A 23,564-nucleotide genomic window follows, 5' to 3' on the forward strand; every position below is an offset into this window, starting at 1 on the left:
TTGGCCCAAGAATGGACAAAGAGGCTGCTTATTGAGATGGGAAGCAGGGTTGAGGTGAGGGAAATGAAGAGTTGAATTTTAGAGGTGTTAAACTGAAGCTGTCTGATAGGCTGATAACTGAAGGCAGAGTAGGCAGTAGGATGTGAACGGCGGTAGTAATCTCTGCAGAGACAACAGAAAGACGCTCATTAGGGTATTGACAGTGGACTAGAGAGGAGTGAAGAGATTTACAAGGTACTCAGAGTAGGTAGAAGCTTAGGGAAAGGAGGAACAATGACGTAAGATGTCGGATTTCTGGCGTGGTCAGGTAGAATGATGCTTTTTCCCACTTAGTGAAAAACTCCAGAGGAATGCAGGACTCCCAGTTAAATAGGTTTCTTTTAGGAGGTTCTTACAGATCTTAAGGACCCCCTGCCCTGTTCTTCTTTAGACCAAACTCATTTCCGGTTCCAGAAGAACAGGGGCCATCTAACTAGTTTCATAAAGGACCAAGATAAATAGTTTTAGCTTTTGCAGTCCATACAGTTTCCATCAGAATTATTCAACTCTGCCTTGGCAGTGGAAAGCAGCCACAGAAGATACAAAAGTGATTGAGCGTGAGCGTGTTCCAGTGAAATTTTACTCACAAATACAGGCAGTGGGCTGGATTTGGCCCTCTGGCCATTGTTTGGTTACCTCTGTAGGAGAACAACCCCAAGCAATTTCTTCTTTCACCTGAGCAGAAAATTTTTACACTGTCAGAGCAGGGGTGAGAAGAGAAATCGTAATACTTAGCAACAGGAAGCCTAGACCCTGGCAAAATATGTAGAGCTGAATCCATCAGCAACTGGGCCCAGTGTCAGGGGCCAGATGTAGCAGAGGGATAGGGAGCAGGTTGTTATCAGAGTATGGGAAATTCCACTTTTCCTTGGACCCTTATCCTTGGGGTAAATGATTGACTACGGGGAGACGCCTCATGTGGCCCACAGTTTTTTTTTTTTCCCCTGGGCTGGATTTCTTAGAAGCACAAGAGTAATTTCAAGGCAATGACCAGCCAAATCCTGAAAACATAACACTTGTCTTGTTCCAAAGGAACACAGGTCTGTACCCGGTGAGCATTATGTACCCTAAACAACTGTGGGCAAAGAGATGTTTGCAAAACAAACCAGAGACCCTACCCTGAATTTGCCTATGGACAAAAAATGTCATAAAACAATTATTTCTTACACTGTTTGCTCAGTTCTAACTTTGGAAGGTGTAGTCTCGTTGTTGTTTTTTTAAGTTTATTTATTTTGAGAGAGAGGGCATGCACGCTTGGAGGAGGAGCAGAGAGAGAGGGAGAGAGAGAGGGAGAGAGAGAGACAACGCAGAGCCTGACGCGGGGCTCGATCTTACGAACCGTGAGATCCTGGCCTGAGCTGAAATCAAGAGTTGGATGCTTAACCGACTGAGCCACCCAGCCGCCCTAGAAGAATGGATTTTCTATTTTTTAATTTTTTTTCTAACATTTTTATTTATTTTTGAGACAGAGAGAGACAGAGCATGAACGGGGGAGGGGCAGAGAGAGAAGGAGACACAGAATCAGAAGCAGGCTCCAGGCTGAGCCATCAGCCCAGAGCCCGACGCGGGGCTCGAACTCGTGGTGACCTGAGCCGAAGTCGGACGCTTAACCGACTGAGCCACCCAGGCGCCCCAAGAATGGATTTTCTTAAAGTGAGACTCGCCCCTAAGGTGTAATTTACTGGCATTATCACTTAGCATTTTATTTCCAAAAAGCCCTGGTAGTTAACATACTGTACCACAGCGAGAATCTTCCCAAATGTAGATCTCACCTTGTCACATGGGTCCTGGCTTGGCTTTGCATTCAGGCTTGGCCTCAGATAACAGTGTCTTCGATCCTGATATCTTTTGAATTCCTTGCAGCTTTGAACTCCCATTATACTCTCTACAGACAGAGCCTCGTTGGGCTTTGAAGTTTTTCTCATGCCCCGTATGTGTAATCTCTGAGGCTCTTGAAAAGCCTGTTAAAAGCTTGCCACTAGAATTCTCCTCCACGAGTTTGTGTTTGAAAAATACCTAACCTTCATCAGCTGTGCATCAAACACCGGCACCACCCTCCCACCCTCAAAAACAACGAGAAACAAGGCTTTTTAGGAATTGCATAGAAACTCCATTTTGAATAACTTTCTTCCTGTAAAGATGTTGTGATCCCTACCATTTTTCTGTAGCCAGCGTATTTTCACAAAGCATATGAAGCTGTCATCATCAGCGTGTTGGATATCAAGTTTGTAGACTATAAGTAAAACTTAATCACGTCTTTTTTTTTTTTTTTTTTTTTTGAAGGAATGTTATTCAATCTCAAACGAGCACGTTTGAAATTTAGTGGGGAAAGCACTGGGCTTGGAATCAGAATGTGTAGGTTTAAGTCCCAGGTGCCCCACCTGATAGTTGTAGGAGCTTACGTTTCCCAGATACGCTGAGCACCGGTCCCTTCAGAAAGAAGACATCGTGATACTAGATTGCGTGGTACTTGAGAAGATGAAATGAGGCAGCGTGGAAAACCTCCCTGGTGCATCGTTTGCCATATAGTAGGTGCTCGATAAAGCCACGTCAGAATCTCCCCACTTCCAAGTAGGAAGTTCCAAATGTAGGAGCGAAAGAAAGTGATTTGCAATGGAGGGATGAGGGCTGGAGTAGAGGGCATCCTGTCCAATGCTCTGCTTTGGTGGCCTCCAAAGTGTGGTCCCCAGACTGGCAGCATCAGCATCACCTAGGATCTTGTTAGAAATGTACGGAATTAGAAACTATGTGGGTGGATCCAGAAATCCAAGCCAAGCTTTGATATTCCCTGGTGATTCTGGAGCACCACTGCTCTGATGCTCTTATCATGGAATGGTTTTATATGAATTACCTTATTTAGTTTTTTCTGGAAAAAAAAAAGGTTTTGTAAGGGAAAAAAGCATACTTAAAAAAAAAAAAAGCTGACTGGAAGACCTGAAAACTTACCATTAAGAACCCAAAGTCACATAAAACAAATAAGAAATAGTCCCCCAGCGTATTTGAAAATATAGGATTCCAAGTAAGCATAGGAACTAAGACCACGTGAATAGAACAGAGACATTCAACAGAGGCTACAGCAAGGGGGTTGGCCATCACTACTCTCAGTCTGCAAAGACTCAAAGTCAGGCAAGAGAGTAGAAAAGCTTATAGTGAAAACAGTGGGGCTTCAGCTCTGATCGGAGGTTGTTGGCATAAGGAAGCAAGAAGTGAACTGCAAAGAAGTGAGGGGCTCTCATGTAATGGGTTTGGGGGTCATATTTGCCTTTCGGTGGTTGGTCTTCAGGTGGAAGCAGGTAGGAGGGAAAAAAGAGAGCCATTGAGTAAGTCCCGACCTTTTTGGACTGGTTGCTACAAATATTGGCAGTGAGAGTTTTCCTGTTACATAGGATCTGGCCATCGTTTGTACATTAGGCCGTCAAGAAACCCAGGACAAAACCGCGCACGTACTTAAAGGAAATGACGTAAGCTTTGACAAGGTTACAGTTACGACGTTTCTGAAGTTATTGGTATAGAGGAAAACAGTTAACATTCCCAGGGACTCTGCTATTTCCATTTTACCTAAAAAGGCGTTTAAACATTAATTTACATGAACTATTATCAGTGCAAATATTATCTGAGCTTAAGTCTCCTGTGTGTACTCCAACTGCCGTGGATTTTGTTCATGGCAACTAATAAAGGTAATGAAGACAGTACACACACAACATAATTAGTTGTGAAAATGATGTATGCTGTCAAAGGAAAAACTGCAGTGGAGAAAATTAAACAGAGAAGGATGACTTTTTCAAGGCTTTGCTATTGGAGAGAGAAACCGGGATGCAGTCTGAACTCAATTTCACTGAAGCAGAGAACAGGAGAGGTTTCCAGGAGTAGAGTAGGGGTGGGAATCATACATAGGCCATCTGTGTTTGCTATTTGGCCTTACCAAAAGGAAACGGGGGAGTTTTAGAATTTGGAGCAATGTGTCCATTGGAGTTAGGCTCCTACCCTCTCACAGAAACTGGGAGATTGGGACTCTGTCTTCCTTAATGATAACGTTTCAAAGGGATGGCTACTAGGTCCGTGAGAAAGACAGTCCTGGCTTGTAAAACTGGAAAGAGGCTTTTAAAGATATTTATATCCCAAAAGGCCAGAGACACAATCTACACTTACAAGTTTTCTAAAGTAAATGCTCTAAGATCACACCTGTCAGAATGGCTAGTATCAAAAAGACAAGAAGTAACAAGTGCTGGTGAGCTTGTCGGGGGAAAAAAGGAACCCTTGTGTTGGTGGCAGTGGAAATTAGTGCAGCCACTATTCAAAACAGTATGGAGGATCCTCAAAAAATTGCAAATAGAAATGCCATATGATCCAGTAACTTCACGTCTGGGTATTTATCTGAAGAAAGTGACCACACTAATTCAAAAAGATACATGTACCTCTCTGTTTATTGCAACATTAGTTACAGGAGCCAAGATACAGAAGCACCCCAAGCTCCCCAAGGATACGTGAATGGATAAAAAAGATGTGGGATATGTACAATGGAATATTACTCGGCCATAAAAAAGTATAAAACATTGCCATTTGTGACAACATGGATAGACCCACAAGGTATAATGAAGTACGTCAGACACAGCAAGACACACACCGTACGATTTCATTTGTATGCGGGATCTAAAGTACCAGACAGAGGAACAAAAAATCGCAAATCAGAAAACAGACTCAGAAGTACAGAGAACAAACTGGTAGTTGCCAGGGTCGGGGGATGGGTGAAATGAGAGAAGAGTATCAAGAGGCACAGACTTCCAGTCATGAAATAAATAAGCCACAGGGATATAAAGTACAGCATAAGGAATATAGTCAATAATACTGTAATAAGTTCGTGTGGTAACAGGTTGAAACTACTCTTACGGTGGTGAGCCTTTCGTAATGCGTATAAATGTTGAATCACTATGTGCTACCCCTAAAACTAATATAATAGTGTATGTTAACTATATTTTGATTTTAATAACTTTTTAAATGTTTATTTTTAAGAGAGAGAGAGAGACAGAGCGAGAGTGGGGGAGGGGCAGAGAGGGAGACACAGAATCCGAAGCAGGCTCCAGACTCTGAGCTCTCAGCGCAGAGCCCGAGACGGGGCTCGAACTCACAAGCCACGAGAGCATGACCTGAGCTGAAGTCAGACGTTTAACCGACTGAGCCACCCAGACACCCCTCCATTTATTTATTTGCTTATTTATTTATATGCTTATTTATGTTTTTTTCTGAGACAGAGACAGAGCATGAGTGGGGGAGGGGCAGAGAGCGAGGGAGACACAGGATCTGAAGCAGGCTCCAGCCTCCAAGCCGTCAGCACAGAGCTTGACGTGGGGCTGGAACTCATGCACTATGAGAGCATGAACTGAGCTGAAGTTGGACGCTTAACCAACTGAGCCACCCAGACACCCCAAGACACCCCTCAATTAAAAAAATAATAAAGCAAATGCTGAAAGAAAAGGGAAGCCAGAACCTAGAGTTAGGGAGAAGTCTATCTAAAGTTTAGTCAAGCCGAGCAGAAAGGTATTGACCGTCATGGTCAATACCCAGTCTTTTCTCTTTATTGAGAACACCAGGAACCTTACAGTTAAGGTTATTACAGTTCACACCAGAAAAACAATCCAATTTTAGTCAGGGTCTCTCTTTTAAGTCAGAGTACCTTGGCACCCTTTGTGCCGACCTTTGGCAAGAAAATAAATCCTGTCTTCTCTTCTCTCTCACCGTCCAGAGGACCGTGCAGTGGTGGACAGGATGGGGGAAGGAAGCCTTGTATCGGGAGTATTTTGAACTTCTGGGCCTCCTGTGTGGATGTGCTATGTGTATTTACATGAAACATGTTCGCCTTGTGACCGGAACTTACAAGGAATGGGACAGTTGGCACATTCCCCAGAGATCATGGATCTGGTGATGGAGCCCTCTTATCAAACAGAGTTTGATTGGAAAATTCAATACATAAAAAGAAACAGAAGAACTTCTCGAGTTACCTTGCCTCCTTGGCTCCCCCCTCATTCCCAGAAGTGGCTCTGTGGTATTGCCGGGGAACTATCGAGGGGACACTTCTTTTTTTCCACTGGATGTTTTCTTCGCTCTTGGCTTCCACAATACCATACTCGCCTGAGGTTCCTCAGAAATCCCTGGGCATTTTTCTCATTCTCCTCTGCTGGTTCCTTCTTCTGTCTTGCATGACTCAGTAGTGGAGTTCATCAAGCCCCTGGCCCTCTTCTTGGGTGATTTCATCCCTCCCCTGAGATCTAAATCCCACCAAATGCTGAAAATCCCAAGTATATATCTCCTTCTCAGCCATCTCTTCTGAACTCCAGACACACATATCCAATTGCCTCTTCGACACATTCACTTGAACGTCTTAAAAAAATTTTTCTTAAGTCATCTCTATACCCACCGTGGAGCTTGAACTCACAACCCTGAGATCAAGAGTCTCAGGCTCTTCCGAGTGAGTCAACTGCGTGTCCCTTCATTTAGATGTCTTACAGGCATCTCACACAACATGTTTTTCTCATCTCATTAAATTCCTATCTCATTACTGAGATAAGCAATTCAGAAATGTAATTTCCATTTCTTCTTATCCATCCATCGATCTGTTGTTCTTACCTATCCCTTTACTTCCCAAATACACCTTTATTCCACCCACAGCCACGACCCTACTCCAAGCCACTGCCGTCACTGACCTGAGCTTTGCAAGGGCCCCTGACAGGTTCACTGACTTTCTCTCACATTCACATCTGCAGGGCTACTTTTCTGCTTAAATCACTTCACTGCATTCTCATGTATTGTCTAATAGAACATAAGCTTCTCGGCAGTGCATACAAAGCCCAAGGGATCTGGCTTCTGGCTGGTGTTCAGAGCCCCCCCTCCCCCAGATTCTTTATTCCTTGCTCATTCCCCTCTGATGGTAAACGCAAAATGTCTTTCCTGTCCTGGGACCTTTGCATTTGCTCTCCTGGCTCCTCTAACTCATGGATCCTCTGCACGTATCACAGTTCAGCTGAACATCCCTCCCCGTGTTCCCTGATTACCTAGCTTCCCTCTAATCCAGTTGCTCTCCATCCACATCGTGTCAATGACCTTGATAGTTTTACTACCCCGAGTGTGATTCATGAACCACCAGCATGAGCATCACCGATGCTCTTCATGAGCCTAGAAGCTTGTGAGAAATGCAGAGCCCCAGCCCCCACCCCAGATGAAAAGAGTCAGAATTTGCATTTTAACAAGATCCCCAGTAGATGCACATGAACATTTTAAGTTTGCGAGTGTCACTTTGAGGTACTGATCGCCAATTATATTTCTTTAGCTGTGCACTTGCTTGGTTTTTTTCATCAATAGTGTGAACTCTGTGAATGTAGGGTCTCTGTCACTTTCTTTACTGCTGCATCCCCGTGCTTAGCACAATGCTTGGCGTATGGATGGCAGTCAATACATATTTGATCAACGAGAGGTTTAATCTAACTTCCTTAACGGATCCATGAAGAAACTGAGGCTCAGAGAAGCTACACAGCTGTTATTAACATGGCCAGTGCAAAAAAAAAGAAGAAAAAAAAAAAGAGATAAGTATTCTTGACTCCAAAGAAAGTATAGTGTGTGTGTGTGTGTGTGTGTGTGTGTGTGTGTGTGTGTGTGAGAAACCTTGAAACCAACTGTTCTCGGTGATGTGACAAACAAACCTAAAATTTCCTTAGGCTGTTGTCCCTCTGCAGGCTTCTGATACTAATAACTCACAATGATTACTTACTGATATTTTACTTTAGCATTTATCATCCTTTTTCACATACACTGACCTATGTGGAAAATTTGCCCAGAATTACTGACCCAGGTTTTCTTTTATCAAGAGCTGAGAAAATGGTACACAGAGCCAGCAAGTGTGTGGTGTTTCTTTATCAGTAGATCAAGAGATCACTGAAAGAAGCAAAAGAGAAGGGAAAGCAAAATTTATCACAAGAATAAGTGTCAAAGAACCAATTTAGTGGAGTGAACTGCTCTTTGGCCCGATGAGAAGTACCTAGTAGTGGTTGACAGGGAGTGGTTGGAGGAAGTCCAAGGTAACCCAATGATCTAACGTGGATTTTGCTGAGGTGGTTCCTGATTTATCTTAATTATCACTGGACTTACATTTAGTTCAGCGGACAGTTCTGTTTCACTGGAAAAGCTCCTTCCATTGTTAAATTTTGCTTGTCATTCAAAGTTGAGTTCAAAGCTTAGTTATTTCTGGCTCCTAATTGGTGTGCCACAAGTGAACCATAACGTTGACTTGGGAATCTCTGACCCTGATATTCCCATTTGATTTGAAATGTACATCCTCTGGTGCCAGAGGTATGTATTCACCACATACCCTGAATCTGGTCTTTTCTCCTATAAGAGGAAAGGCAGTATGGAGGAGATGGCTCTAATGACAAGGATGTGGTTGATGGAGAATCCGTGTTCTAAGAATATGTTCAGGTCACTGTCCATAGATAAGAGAGTGATCGAAAATCAGCCAGACCAACCTGCCTCCAACGCAGGAGCCCGATTCGGTATCCTCTCTGTGGTCATCCACATAAACTTTCTCTATTGCGATAAAGTGTGCATAACCTAAAATTTGCCATTAATATATAAAATAACCATTTTAAATGTATAACCCAGTGACAGTAAGTACATTCACGATGGTGCACAAGCATCACCATTATCCATTTCTAGAATTTTTTCCTCTTCCTAACAGCAACTCCGTACTTCTCATTCCTTGCTCCTTCGTGTCCCTGGTAACCACTGTTGTGTTCTGTCTCTATGAATTTGTCTCTTCTAGGCTCTTCTTATAAGCGGAATCGTACAATATTTGTCTTTCTGTCGGAATTATTTCATATTTCACTAAGTATAATGTTTTCAAGGTTTATGTCCATTGTAGCATGTTTCAGACCTTCATTTCTCTTCATGGCTGATTAGTATTCCGTAGTATGTATATACCACATTTTGTTCATCCATTTATCTGTTGATGGACACTTGGGTCATTTCTACCTTTTTACTACTGTGAATAATGTTGCTGTAAACATAGGTAGAAAAGTATTTATGTCCCTGCTTTCAATTCTTTGGGGGTATATACCTGGGAGTAGAATTACTGACTCCCCTGGTCATTCTATGTTTAGCCTTTTGAGAAACTTCTGAGAAAATTTATTTTGGGACACTGCTTTCCACAGTGAAGGCACTGTTTTACAGTTCCGCCAGGATGCGCAAGGGTTCCTTCCGATGTCTCCACGTGGTTATCGACACGTGTTATTTTTCAGTTTTGTTTTATTTTATAATAGCCATCTTAACAGGTGTGAAGTGGTATTTTATTTTTTTCAACGCTTTTATTTATTTATTTATTTATTTTTTATTTTTGGGACAGAGAGAGACAGAGCATGAACGGGGGAGGGGCAGAGAGAGAGGGAGACACAGAATCGGAAAGAGGCTCCAGGCTCCGAGCCATCAGCCCAGAGCCCGACGCGGGGCTCGAACTCACGGACCGCGAGATCTTGACCTGGCTGAAGTCGGACGCTTAACCGACTGCGCCACCCAGGCGCCCCGAAGTGGTATTTTATTGACGTCTAAGTATTCTTAAACATTTCCTGAGCCAGGGAGTTCAAAACAACACCAGGAAGCTGTTGAGGATCATTCTTAGTTGTTAGGAAGTTCTGCTACCCGTTACTAAATGTTACCTTTCTCTTGGCAGTGATTCCCAACCTTGGTTGCACATCTGAATCCCTTGAGAGCTTTTAAAAATTCCAATATTTAGGCCACAAAGCCCAGACCAGTTAAATCTGTGTCTTCGAGATTGGAGTCCATGCATCAGCACTTTTTAAAGCTCCTTAGGTGATTTCAGTATGTAACTAAAGTTGAGAACCACTGCTTACAACCCGATCACTGGTCCCACTTGATTCCACAAGCCTGCAGGGCAGAAAGTGTGACAACCCTATCACAGAGCATTCTGTGACAACCCTTATTATATAGCCAGCCCTTCACCCCCTCTGGCAGTCCTGTCCTCCTGTCCCTCCTAGATTTTTTTTTTTTTTTTTGCCATAGCGTGAATTAGAGCCTGACACTTTACATATTTTCTTGTTTAGCTATTCATCGTCTGTTCTCTGTTTGGCTTATCCGCTTCTGCAAGACATACAACAATGCCTAATGCAGAGTAGGTGCTCAGAAAATGCTGTTGAATGAATGAATGCGTGAATCTACTCTCATTTCAGATGGCAGTGCTTCAAGATAGTTAAAAATAGCTTTTGTGTCTTATCTCTGGGTCTTTTCTTCTCTAGGCAAAATCTTCTTTGTACCTTCAATCAGTCTTCAAAGATGTTGAAGCCTAAACCTCACCGTTATGAATGCAGTATGTTTTTTCTTTCACTTAGCTTAACATAACTGAGCACTTCCTATGTACTGCACATACCTGTATGCACATATTCTAGATCAGACGCTGTGCTAGGTAGGATCTGGGAGTTGCAGTGAAAAAAGCGAAACAAAGTCATTGTGTGAGGATGGGCCACAGGGATCAACAACAGAAGTCATTTCAGATAACAGGTGGTTCACAGAAACTGCAAAATGTTTGTTGGTTGTGGCACATTAAACAGGGCCTCACTTGAATCTGAGATGTGAGTGACAAGAAGAAGCCAGCCCCGAAGAAGCGTTCCAGGAGGAAGGCAGAGAGCAAGGGCAGAGGCTGTGCGGGGAGAACATGTTTCCGAAGGGCTCTCAGTCAGAGCCTCTGAGAAGAGCAAGGGGAAATCCCACTCTCACCTCCTTTGTTGGACACTTTACTTGCCGTAACATGGCCTGAGATCAGATCAGCTTGGGGTAGCCATATTACCCTGTGGAAGTCTTTTTCCTCCTGAATCACATCCCCCCCGTTCAATATTTGTAACCTGTCGATAGTTGGAATTTGGATGTGGAAGGGTGGTTTAGATGAACATAACTTGAATTTCTTTTTACGAACCTTAGCCACGATGACTTCAATCAGTCAACACAAACACTTGTCAGCAGAGTGAAGGAGCTTGCTGGCTCTTCAGCCACTATAATACTGGTTCCTTATTCCAGCTGGCACCTTGTCCTCCATGCCAGGCCTAATGGAAAACAATTTGGGGACGAGGCCAGAGCTAGGATCTGGTGGGTTGTTGCCATCTGGGGCCAACAGCCATCTTGGTTTTCGGTCAGAGTAGCTCAGTCAAGACAGCCGTTTCTTGCTGCTTGGGACCCCGTGTTTCCAGGCTCACAGGACAAGCAGCCTCTCCTAGGCCAGACACTAATATACTTTGACAATTCAGTTCTCCACTCTGGGCCTCAGTTTCTCCGTGTTGAAATGTAGGGTTTGGCACTGAGAGTTTTGAGACCCTTTGAAACGTGATTAAAAGAGAAAATTTTATTGCTACTCTATTAAAAGCGGAAACCTTTTTTCTGTAGCTGTTTAATAACCTATGGATGTTATGCTTTTATTGATGAAGACACTTGCTTCCAAGTTAATAAAACAAAATGCCGAGTTTACGATAGGAGGGCAGGGTTCACAGGACCAATTCAGATGCTGGAATTGACAAGAACACAAATGTGAGCTATTCAATCGGGCACCAAAAGAAATGTAATTCAGGGCAGTTGAAAGGAGTCCCTGAGCCTATTGATTGGCTGTTATCTTTCCAGTGGAGCTCACAGAATCTGAGATCAGTTTATTCAGGTCCACTTTTTGCTAGAACAGCCTTCAAGCCATGACCTCTCCCCGCAATAGCCCACTTCTACAGGGCAGCTTCTGCATGGGCAGGGGTGGGGTCCTGGAAACAGGGTGGCCTCGTATTCATGCAGACCCTGCTTCCACTTACCGTCATTCATTCATCCAACACCACTTTCCTTCATCCAACAACGGTGAGTGATGCGCTGAGATTGAACTGATCGGTGGATAAAACAGGCAGGCTCTCTGCCTGCTGGAGCTTACCTCCTGGCTGGGGAGGTGCGCTCGACAGGAATCAACCAAATAAGGCTTCTGAGCACAGGCTGAGTGAGGTAAGTGCTCTGAAGGAACGTCACAAGCTCTCTGGCAGAGAGTAACTGCGTAATGGCAGGGTAGTAACTTCACCTCTCTGAGCTGCCGCCTCTTCATTATGTAGGAGGTTAAGTAGGATAATATGTAAAGTGACGAGTACAGACATAAGCATATACCAGGTGTATATAGTAAATGTGGATTACGGCTGCTGATGGTGAAGCTACCTTCCTGAAGATAAGTGAGGAAAAAATTAATTTTCTTCCTCGTGTCTCAGTTTCCTTCAATTCTGTGTGTGTGTGTGTGTGTGTGTGTGCGTGTGTCTTCCAGTTCCAAGGAGGGTTTTGGGTCGGTGGAGAAGGTCGTGCTGCTCACGTTTCTCTCGGCGGTTATCCTGATGGCCATCCTGGGGAACCTGCTGGTGATGGTGGCTGTGTGCAGGGACAGGCAGCTCAGGTGAGTAGCAGGAGGAAACCGGGGTGGAGTTCGAGGCTCTCCCTGGAGAGCTAGGGTCTGAGCTATGATTCCCATTACAATTCAAATTATGAGAGGGAAATGATGTTGGTAAAACAGAGCAGGGAAGAGATCACACGTGATTTTCCCCAGGATGACATAGCCGGTGTAAGCACTTACGTGGATCTCCGTCCCGTCTTTTTTTCCCGTGTTCAGCTTTGGGAGGGGTTGGGGGGAGGTGTTTGGTAACAGTTGTGATCACTATAAATGTACAATTGTTGAGAGCATATCTAGTCTAACCTCCCCACTTTATCAGTGGTTCAGAGAGGGGTGGGTGCTCAGTGACTGATCTGGATTTAGACCTGTATCTTCTGCTCTTTCCACTTCATCAGTCTCAACCCAGCTGCAGTTAAAGTCACCTGAAGACCTTTTGAAAATTGCTAGTGTGTAGCATAAGTATGTCCCATGCAGTGTCTGGAACATACTTATAGTAAATAGTTATTCATTGTTTACCTGAAATTGACATTTAACTCGGAGGCCTATTTTATAAAAATTGACATTTAACTCGGAGGCCTATTTTATAACTCGGAGGTCATATTTTATCTGACAATCCTTGTGGGGGTGGGGGAGGGTTTAACCACCCAAAGTCTCTGAACTCATTGATCTGGGGAGAGACCTGGGCATCAATATTTATAAAAACTCACCCGGTGATTCTGGTGCTGAGCCTGGGTCGAGAGCCACCAGGCCATAAAATGGGATAAAAGATACAATCCTGGCTCACCTACGGCCTTCCTCTCTAAGCAAGGCATGCACTAATCCACTTACAATGCAAAGGAAATGTAAAAGCGTGGTTCTGGCCCATGTCACAAATGTGAGGCACACAGCAGTCAGTCTAAGTGTGGAAAACAGTGGAATTTGACACCATTTTTGAGGAGGGTGACTTGGGAGGGTTCCCAGAGAATAACCAAACAAGGCCTGAAGGGAAGGGCGGGTGGGGAGAGAGAGAAGCCTGTGTAGAGGCCATGCTTCATGCACCAGGGCTCAAATCAGGCCAGTGTGGCCACAGGGAAGAAGATGAGAAGGATTTGGGTGCAAGAGGTCAGGGATGGCTGGACCACACACGCTGCATGACAGAGGGGGGAAGGGAATTTCACAGAATTCATTGCATGTCTGACTTTTCTTTCCTCTGTCTCTCTCCCTTCTTTCTTTGTTTCCCTCTCCTCTTTTCTTCTGTCCTGCCCCTTTCTCTCACCTTTTCCTTTGTCTCTCCCCCTGCCTTCTTCCTTATACATTCTTCTCACAGGAAGATAAAGACCAATTATTTCATCGTATCCCTCGCCTTTGCGGATCTGCTGGTCTCGGTGCTGGTGATGCCCTTTGGTGCCATCGAGCTGGTTCAGGACATCTGGATTTATGGGGAGATGTTTTGCCTGGTCCGGACATCGCTAGATGTCCTGCTCACGACGGCGTCGATTTTTCACCTGTGCTGCATTTCTCTGGACAGGTGAGGACAGAGCAGTGTGACAGCAGAGCTCCGTGCTGGGGACAAGGACCTGATTGGCTATGGGACCACGCCTTTCTTCCTTTCCCTAATTCATCAGAAGTGATGAATCTCAGAGAGATAAATTCTGGGTACTCACGGATTCCCCCACTCTCCAGTCTTTGCAGAGGGCTCCCTTTTAGTCAGGCCCTCCCTAAGGTCCTGCAGACACAGAGGTTATTAAGGCTTAGAACCGGCCTGTAGGAAGTTCACGATCTAGAGAGTGACAAGTATTGGCAATCAGTTTACGGTAGAGCTCTAAATTTATACTGATGGCACGAACAAACTCTGAGGGAGCAAGAATTAATATGCCTTTCCCAATAGGCAGCTAGGGTGGTTCAGAAGGATAGTTTGATGTTCCGACATGACCTCCTCTCCCAAAATGTGTCCGCGTCAGAATTTTATACGCATATTTAGGTATGTGCATGCAACTGTGGAGAATCTTTTCCAGAAAGGTAAAGATGATTTTAAAATCCCCAGTAATGATTTGTTTGGGGGATGCATGGCTAGCATTTAATTCCTTTGCATAATTTTATTCTTTTGCTTCACATTTGACTTCAGGAGGCCTGACGATTTCCATCGTGGCCTTATTTATTTGAGATGTACGTTAATCAGTGGTATTTGGACTTTTTATTTTCCAATTCCTGCCCGTTTGTATTCAGTCATAAAAGCAGAATGCAGTCTAAAGGTCAATTACAGGATCACAAACCGCCATCACAGTACTCGTATCGTAGGGTTAGTTCCCAAATTCTGATAACACATGCCAGTAATATGTTACCAGAATTCCCATGGGACAAGCCTTTCCTGTCTTCGGAGGAGTCCAACAGACCCAGTCATTCTTCCAGTCTAGAGATAGGTCACTGTTTCTTTAACTGGGGGACAGGAAAAGCATTTGACTAAAATTAGAGATTGTGATGTGTCTAAAATATGTCTTTAAACACTCAAGTAAGAGTCTGTCCAGAGAATTTCTGACACTGGGGAAGGTCCTGAGGGCCTGAAACCAGCTGCGGGAACAGTGGATTCATCTCCTGTCCCATGGGATGGTGCTTATTGATTGGAATGGCAGGTGTAATGGCCTGCTCTATTTAAATTGTGCGAATTCTTTCTCTCTCTTGCTGTACCAGGAACATAGAGTCGAATGTGCTTAAATTAAATGCACGTCTAATGAGACTCTGTCACTACAGATAGCGACATTGGTAAAACTGAACTGTTGGTTGACGAGCAGACCCAAAGCATGTCATGGTTTGAAACTTGTGTTCATCTGCTTGTTCGCAGCAGTCCGACTTCAGTACATGAAACACTTTAAGCCAGTCACTATATACTGTATGAAAGTTCACATGAGAAGAAATAAAATATAAGGGGGTAGAAAATACATGGAAGTCTTGAGGGGTAGCCCACATGGGGTCATTGCCAAATCGAGTGCTGAGACTGAAAATATCATATGGACTTGGAGGGGGCAGAGCTGAGATGATCGTGGCACCGGGAGGTAACCTTGAGTTTTGGGTAAAAGCAAGGGGAAGAAAATGAGCTGAGTAGGGAGTGTAGATTGGGGAGACATATAGAATCATCTTCCTAGTGTGGAAAATTGACTCGGAGCGGCCCTGAGAGGGGGGCTGAAGGTTCCCTAAGAAGATTTGGCTTCAGAGTTCCAGATGAACTATCAGGGGCTTTAGAAATCGTGGGATTTTCCCCGCGGAGGCGGGCATTCGTCATCTTGAAGCAGTATGGTCTGGTCATGAAGAACCATCTGCTTTAGAACTGAAGAGGGTGGGATTCAAACCCCCGCTCTGCCAGTGTTTAGCTCTGAGGATGGTCTTAATAGTTATTAAAGTTTTCTGAGTCTCTGTCTTCTCGTCTCTAAAATTGGGGGCAATAGCACCTGTTCTATAGGATAGCAGTTAGGATTGAGTTAGATAGTCCGGCGGAGGCATAGCATTGACCCAGCTTGGCACAGTACACAATGCTCGTGGGTGTTCATTTCAGTTTCCTGCAACTGTCCATGCACCCTCCATGGTAAGATTTTTCTTACCGACCTTGGTCCTCGTCAGTGAATAGCTGCTCCAGCCGCTGCATCATCCAGAAATCAGGTAGTTACGCTACATGCGGTCTTTCCTTATCCCCTCCACTTGATCAATAAGTCCTACTGATTTTCTTTCCTAAACAGATCCTACTGTTTCTCTCCAACTTTTATCGTGCTGGCCCAGACTAATGCTATCTCTTGCATAAGCCGCTTCAGCAGCCTCCTAATTGTTCTCCCCACATCTACTTTATCTTCTTCCAATCTGCTCACATCTTAGAAGATCTCATAGCCAGAGTCATGGTTAAAAGCCTTCAATGGCTATGCAGTGCACTGAAGATCGACACCAGACTCCTGGGCCCGTAGGGTTTTGTGCCATCTGTTTCCTGTCTGTGTTCCCAACCTCCCTTGATGCCCTTCACCAGCCTTATTCCCTGGGCTGCAAGCTGTCTTTGCCTTCTTTCTCTCTCCAGTGCTCTGGGCCCAGCCGTCCCAGGGCCTTGGCTCCTCCCTCTACCTGGAAACTCCTTTGCCCCCTCCTCTCTTGTGTATCTTTCAGACTTTAGCTCAATCCTTGCCTCCTTCTGGAAACTCTCCCTGACCCCATCAAACTGATTCTTCTTTGTAAAATTTAGTGCAGTGGTGATTAAAATCTATTGTGTATTTTTTTTTTGCATTTATACTCTTTTATTAAAGTATAATTAACATGCTGTGTTATATTACTTTCATGTGTACACATAATGCTTCAACAATTCTATGTATTATTTAATGCTCACTGTGATAAGTATAGTGACCATCTGTCACCACACGACGTTATTATAATCTTATTGGCTGTATTCCCTATGCTGTACTTTTCATCTCTGTGATTTATTCATTTTGTCACTGGAAGTTTTTACCTCTTATTCCTGTCTATCTATTTCACCCATTCCCCCCACCTCCCCTCAGGCAACCCCAGTTTGCTCTCTGTATTTAAGAATGGGGGCGTGCCTCTTTTATTTTCCTTTGCTCATTTGTTTCTTATAGGACACATTTGAGTGGAATCATATGTCTCTATCTCCCCCGAGAGGAGAAAGTGCAAAGATATGAGTAAGGAGGGGCACCTGGGTGGCTAGGTCGGTGAAGCGTCCGTCTTTGGCTCAGGTCATGATCTCATGGCTTATGGGTTTGAGCCCCGCATCGGGCTCTGCACGGGCAGCATGGAGCCTGCTTGGGATTCTCTCTCTCTTTCTCTCTGTCTCTGTCCCTCCCTCGCATGCTCTCTCTCTCAAAACATAAACATTTTTAAAAAAAAGGTATGAGTAAGGACAATGTCCTCGCCCTCCTGGAACTTACCTTTTAATGGGGAAACTAACAATTAACCAATAAGGGCATCAGTAGTGATGTAGGCACTTGGTAACCACTGTTCAACAAATGGAATGTTCAGTAAACCCTGTTTTTGAGAGAATTCTCTCAAAACTTTTTGGCTGCCATTAGTTCCATTTCCTTCTCAGATAGTGGACATCAAAACCTCTGATACCATAAATAAGATGGAGTCAGATGATTTCATTTGGTTGGTTTTCCTCAGGGAGCCTGGGAAGGTTGCCAATTGTTTCTAGCATCTCCTGTCCCAAGAATGATATTCTCATTGGGATGGAAGGTTAACCCTGAACATGACAACACTACATCTTAGTCTGGAAGTGTAAGCTTTTATTTATCAGTTAGCTTCTGTTTTTGCTCTGTCCAAGCTGACGGTTGGGCTGGGCCAGAGTACAGGGGGAGCTTGGCAGTGGGGTGCGGTGCCCATTGTTCATCATGTGATTCCTGTTAAGATGTTTGTCTTTGTTTCTGGAGCTACCATGACTCTACAGGGATTAGTGATCTCCGGTCGTGCTTCCCAGGCAAAAACGCTCACTGTGATTCTTAATTCCTCCTGGATGGCAGACCCTTGGATCAAAGCAAGAAGCGGGACTCCATTAATATTATAAAATGCTTTTTCCCAACTACAGTGCTCCATCCACTGTGCTTCCTGGTGCTTTGAGAATTGAATCCAATTAATGAAAGTTTATTGCCTCATTAGAAGTAATTTCCAAAGCATAATTAAGCTACATGCATCATATAGTATGTATGGGTCATGAGAGACCAGAAAACTGCATTAAAAGCACTATAGTACAGTTGACTATTTTGAATCAAAGGTTCTGTGGTGAATGAAAACCAACTAAGTATCTGTGATAGAGTACTGGGTTTTAATCTGGCCACTGAAACCCATGAGAAATAGTTATGTGTGTTGCCCTAGAAAGATATCACTGGTGTGTTAATTGGGGGGGAAAGCAAGTGTCAGATTTCAATGTTTAGAATAATTCCACTTTTGTAAAATAAATATAGAGATATTTATATTTAGGTATAGGTGAGTGAGTGAGTGAGTGAGTGACAGAGAGAGAATACGAATGAAATTGCATCAAACTATTAACAACGGTTATATGGAGGGTAGTTGAAAATGGTCCTGGCTAGACTAGGTGACCAGATAGATTGGGGTTGGGAGCCATCACTTTTACTAACCTCTAAAATATATGTTTTAAACTTGAATCTTCCCTGTGCTAGAAATTGACAATTCTTGAGCACAGTATCCAGGATAGCCTTTGGCTGAAAGTGCTCCTAGACCAGCACATTCTCCAGTCACTGAAAACATTCTAACTTTAGTGTTAGGAGTTCCCTCTGAGATCTGAGCGAGGCAGAGAGCACAGAAGTCTTTCTGACCAACGTGTTCTCTCTGCTTTCTCACAAAATGCCCTGGATTCTCCCCCCTTTGGAGCCTTCGCTGTCTCCTGTCAGCAGATCCTTCCTCCCACTCACTCCCATGTTCGTCTTCCTTGGTCCCACCACCCTCATTCATGACCTTGTGTCTCATCCATTTCAACAGTCTCTTTTCTAATCATCACAGTTTCTTTTTAATTTTTAATGTTTATTTTTGAAAGAGAGAGAGAGAGAGCTAGCAGGTGAGGGGCAGAGAGAGAAGGAGACAAACACTCTGAAGCAGGCTCCAGACTCTGAACTCTGTCAGCACAGAGCCCGTTGCAGGGCTCGAATTCACGAGCCATGAGATGGTGACCTGAGCCGAAGCGTAACGCTTAACTCACTGAGCAACCCAGGCACCGCCCTCCCCATCACAGTTTTTAATGAGCATGACAATAATACCTGAGCATTGTGAAAAAAAAGTGCCTCCGGCTTATGAGTAGAACATAAAAATGTCGCTCTTCTCCCTCTGCACCTCCACAGCTATATACCCTAGAGGTTACCACTGTACATAGTAGCTCTCTGCAAATTCCAGTCATTTGATATGCAAGAAGCAGACTTCTGTGAATATATTTTTAGTTTGCTCAAATGGCTTTAGGTTTTAAATAAGCTTTTGAAAAGGGCTTTCCCAATATCCCAATGAATTGCCTAAATGTAGTGTTTTGACCAACTCGCTTCTCAGATGATATGTTAGTAAGATCTTTTTCAGCAACACATGATGGAAAATAAATTGATTCGTTCAATCAGCTGAAAAGTCTGACCTTAGAAATGGCCGTCTACAGGGTTTGAACAATGCCATCGAGGCTCACTCTCTCCTTCTGTCTCTGTCTCTCTCTCCTCCTTGACTCTATCATTTCTTTTTCCTTCTCTGTCTCTTCCATCTGTCAGTCTCCCTCTCTGCCTCTGTCCCTCTCTTTATATCTGTCCTTTGTGTCCCTTTGCTGTTTTCTTGTTGGATTGAGTCTCAGGCTGGGCTTAGACCAGTGAGTCTTAAACCATCCTGATTAACTCGTGAATCCACAGGAGGAGAAGCCTAAATGCTCTTTCTCATGGAAGAATTTTGGCTGGCTTTGCTTGAGTCACTCTTTCATTGACCATTCACACATTATTGTGGCTGGGCAGAGGTGAGGCACCATGACGGTCAGCTTTACCAAAGGTGTATGGCGTGGGAGAATGGCAGTTCCTTCTGGAAGAAGGATGTTGGGCAGACAATAATAGCAGACATCAACTTCTTTTAGGCTGCCCAAGGGACCTTCAGATCTCTTTATTGAACCTCCACAATAAGACAAAGGTTTGCCCTTCCCAACTCTTCTTGTATTAGGCCAAACATCCCTAGACCCTTCCACTGGCTTCATATGCCATACTTTTTAGACTTTTAACCATTCTGATCCCCTTCCCCCAATCAATGCTATACTTGTCCTGTATTTGGCATCAAATGCAATTCCCCTTGAAATGTTTCACTTCACTGAGGATGCCATTCTCTACGGGATTGCAAGATGTCCTCACTGACATGTTCAACCAAATTGCCTACCCTTTCTCTTGGCAACACAAGAACTTGATGTATATTATCTGCAAAACTCTTCCGACGATTTGTCAGTCGCAGATTTTCTTTTAAAACAGGTTTACTTGTTAAACGTATGATTCTGATTCAAAGGTTGCATATTTCATCCTGTGCCAGAGATAAGCGTGTCTGCGTTTCTTAATGATCTCCCTGCAGCACCACTCAGTTTTGTAATGTATACCTAAAAGGTGTCTGTCATTGTGAACTTGTGTCACACAGTTACATCTGTTTTCCCAATGGGATTGAAATGTGTTTCTGAAAGGAAGGCGTACTGTTTCCCTTTGTCGCATACGCTTTGAGGCTAAGTTCATACTTTGTACATAATGGTAATACTTGTTGAGTTGAATCTCATGCTTATTTTTATATTCATTTCATTAAATATGTATTGAGTACTTAACTAATTTCCAGGAGCTGAGCAGAGCAGTGGAAGTGCAGAGGTGAACAACCAGAGAAAGCTCTGAATCGCAGAGCTTTTAGTCTAGTGGGGAACAGGTAGTAAATAGGTAATTATAATGAAATCGGTGGCCATTGAAGTCAAATAAGGAGAAGTCAAAGAAGCTATTGGAGCATGTGGCCTCCAAAGCAGGGTAAGCTCTGGGAGGAAGTAACAGGGAAGCTGGGATCTGTGGATTATGCAAATGTCAGTAGGTAAAGGGGAAGAAGAGGAGGCATCTTCTGGAAGGAAGGTTCCAGAAAATGGCATGTGCAAAGCCCCGAGTTTTTTTCAGTGATACCTTATCAACCATAGGCTAAATTCTTCCCTTGTCTTTCAGTGCTTTTCCCAGCGTGTCCTCGGTCTATTTTTTCTAACTCAGCTCCAACCCATGAGTGATCTGTTACTCATAGCCTGAGTCTGATATGTTTCCTCATAACCCCATGTTCTGCCTTGCCTCGAGTTCCTTTTCTTTTCCCGATGAACACTCACCCTTCAGTATTCTGACAGAATGTGTCACTGTCTCTACCCACTGGCCGGGCTTCATTCCCCATGATTTGTTGTTTCTTCTTCTGAGTGCCCATAGAATGTTAAATATAAGCATAGCAGTGGGGCGCCTGGGTGGCTCAGTCAGTTAAGCGTCCAACTTCGGCTCAGGTCATGATCTCGTGGTTTGAGAGTTCAAGCCCTGTGTCGGGCTCTGTGCTGACAGCTCAGAGCCTGGAGCCTGCTTCAGATTCTGTAATTTATAATAATAAATAAAACGTTAAAAAAAATTAAAAAATGTATAAGCATAGCAGTTATCATCCATCTTGTTTTTAAAATTTTTAATGTTTTTTTATTTTTGTGAGAGAGAGAGAGAGAGAAAGCACACATGGGCACACAAGCAGGGGAGGGGCAGAGAGAGAGGGGACACAGAATCTGAAGCAGGCTCCAGGCTCCACGTTGTCAGCACGGAGCCCGACGCAGAGCTTGAACCCACGCACCGTGAGATCGTGACCCAAGCTGAAGTCGGATGCTGAACCGACTGAGCCACCCAGGTGCCCCAGTTATCACTCATCTTAATCATTGGTTTCTCTCCTTCTCATCCTGGATGATAAGCTCCTTGAGAGTCAGCCTCAAGGCAAACGAGAGTTCACCTGTCCTCATGCTATTCTGATTGGTCCACAGCAGCTGCTCCAGGCACATTTAGCTGATGCTCCGAGATGTGACTTGCGGTTGCTTGGTCTGACTTTGGTGTTCATTTTTCTACCCTTCTCAAATAGCCAGTATAGCAAGTAGTTAAGAATGACGCCCGGGGTGCTAGACTGCCTGGATTCAATCCCAGCTTGACCGGTTACCAATTGTGTAATCTTGAGAAGTTATTTAAATTTTCTGGGTTTTACCTTTTCAGCTCTAACGTTGTGTTAATAGTAACTTCCTTTTGGAGTTCGTGAAGAATATAACTGAGTGCATGCAGGAGAACATAAATCAGTGCATGGTACATAATAAGCATTCAATAAATGTTAGCCACAAGTATTATTCCATTATTGTTCTCCTTTCCAAATGTGAATTTCTACTGGTTGTTGTGGGTGCCTTCCCAGACACCGGTTGCTATCTTTTTCTTCCTGTTGTACGGCCGTGTCCTTCAAGGTTAGACCCTCGGCCTTCCAGCACTAGGGATCTCCTTCTTTCCTTTGGAGAGCTCACCCATCCCATGGCTTCACCTGCACCTCTGTTCTCACCCCTCCTGCAGTCCTGTCCCATCTCTGGGCTCTGGGGTCCTATCTCTCCCCACCTGTTCAATATCTCACCTTAAGCTTCTTTCTGTTTTCTTGAATCCAGTGTGCCCAAAGTGGAAATTTCCGTTATAAACTAATATCCTCTTCTACTTTGTACGTAAAAGGCACATCTATTAGTCATCTTTTAGTCATTTAAATGCAACTCTTTGAGGTCATCTTTTCCTTATCCACCATGACCAGCTGGAAGCCAAATCGTAGACGCATTTTCATAAATATCTCTCAAACCCATCTTCCTCCTCTTCGCTCCTTTTCTCCCATCCCACTTCTTGATGGTCGCAGTAGGTTTTTAGTTTTTATTCCTGTATATTATTTATCAGATACATCTTTAAATTAATTTAAATATGTTCACATTTTTTCCACGTGTCCTCAGCTCAGAAAGCTTATAAGACAGTCATGTTCTCTGTCTTCTTCCTAAAGAGGGTTGCTTTGGTCTCACCCTGACCATTCACCAGCATTACCAGGGCACGGACTTTGCCAGATGTGGGTTTAATTCCCAGTTTTACTGTATCCTGGCCGTAGGATATTAGGCAAGTGGATTGAACTCCCTGGGCCTCAGTTTCCTCATATTTATTTATTTATTTATTTATTTATTTATTTATTAACATTTTTTTATTTTTGAGACAGAGAGAGACAGAGCATGAACGGGGGAGGGGCAGAGAGAGAGGGAGACACAGAATCCAAAACAGGCTCCAGGCTCTGAGCAGTCAGCACAGAGCCCGACGCGGGGCTCATACTCATATACCGCAAGATCGTGACCTGAGCCGAAGTCGGACGCTCAACTGACTGAGCCACCCAGGCGCCCCTCCTCATATTTAAAACGTGGAGAATGAGAGCTGCCTTGCAGAGTTGCTATAGGAGTGAGATATATTATAGAATACACCTCTTGCTGCATAATGTGCCCTCGGGAAATGGGCAACACGTATAGTGTGAATAGTAGTAGCTATAGCAGAGACAAGAAACAGACAGTTATAATACG

At 43.9% G+C, this 23,564-nt stretch overlaps 1 protein-coding gene across 8 annotated transcripts in view; it reads left to right on the top strand.

Moving 5' to 3' along the window:
- Positions 1-23,564, top strand: part of HTR4 (5-hydroxytryptamine receptor 4) — a 174,750-nt gene that overhangs the window by 82,831 nt on the left and 68,355 nt on the right. For all 8 annotated transcript variants that reach the window (XR_008289327.1, XR_008289333.1, XM_053200620.1 and 5 more), the window contains exons 3-4: positions 12,365-12,490; positions 13,791-13,991. Coding sequence is in view for 6 of the 8 variants with exons in the window: in XM_053200620.1 (XP_053056595.1) it covers positions 12,365-12,490; positions 13,791-13,991 (327 nt within the window). In the remaining 2 variants the exon portion in view is untranslated. The remainder of the gene's footprint in view (positions 1-12,364; positions 12,491-13,790; positions 13,992-23,564) is intronic.

The sequence above is a fragment of the Acinonyx jubatus genome, chromosome A1, assembly GCF_027475565.1.
Source record: "Acinonyx jubatus isolate Ajub_Pintada_27869175 chromosome A1, VMU_Ajub_asm_v1.0, whole genome shotgun sequence".
NCBI classification, from domain to species: domain Eukaryota; kingdom Metazoa; phylum Chordata; class Mammalia; order Carnivora; family Felidae; genus Acinonyx; species Acinonyx jubatus.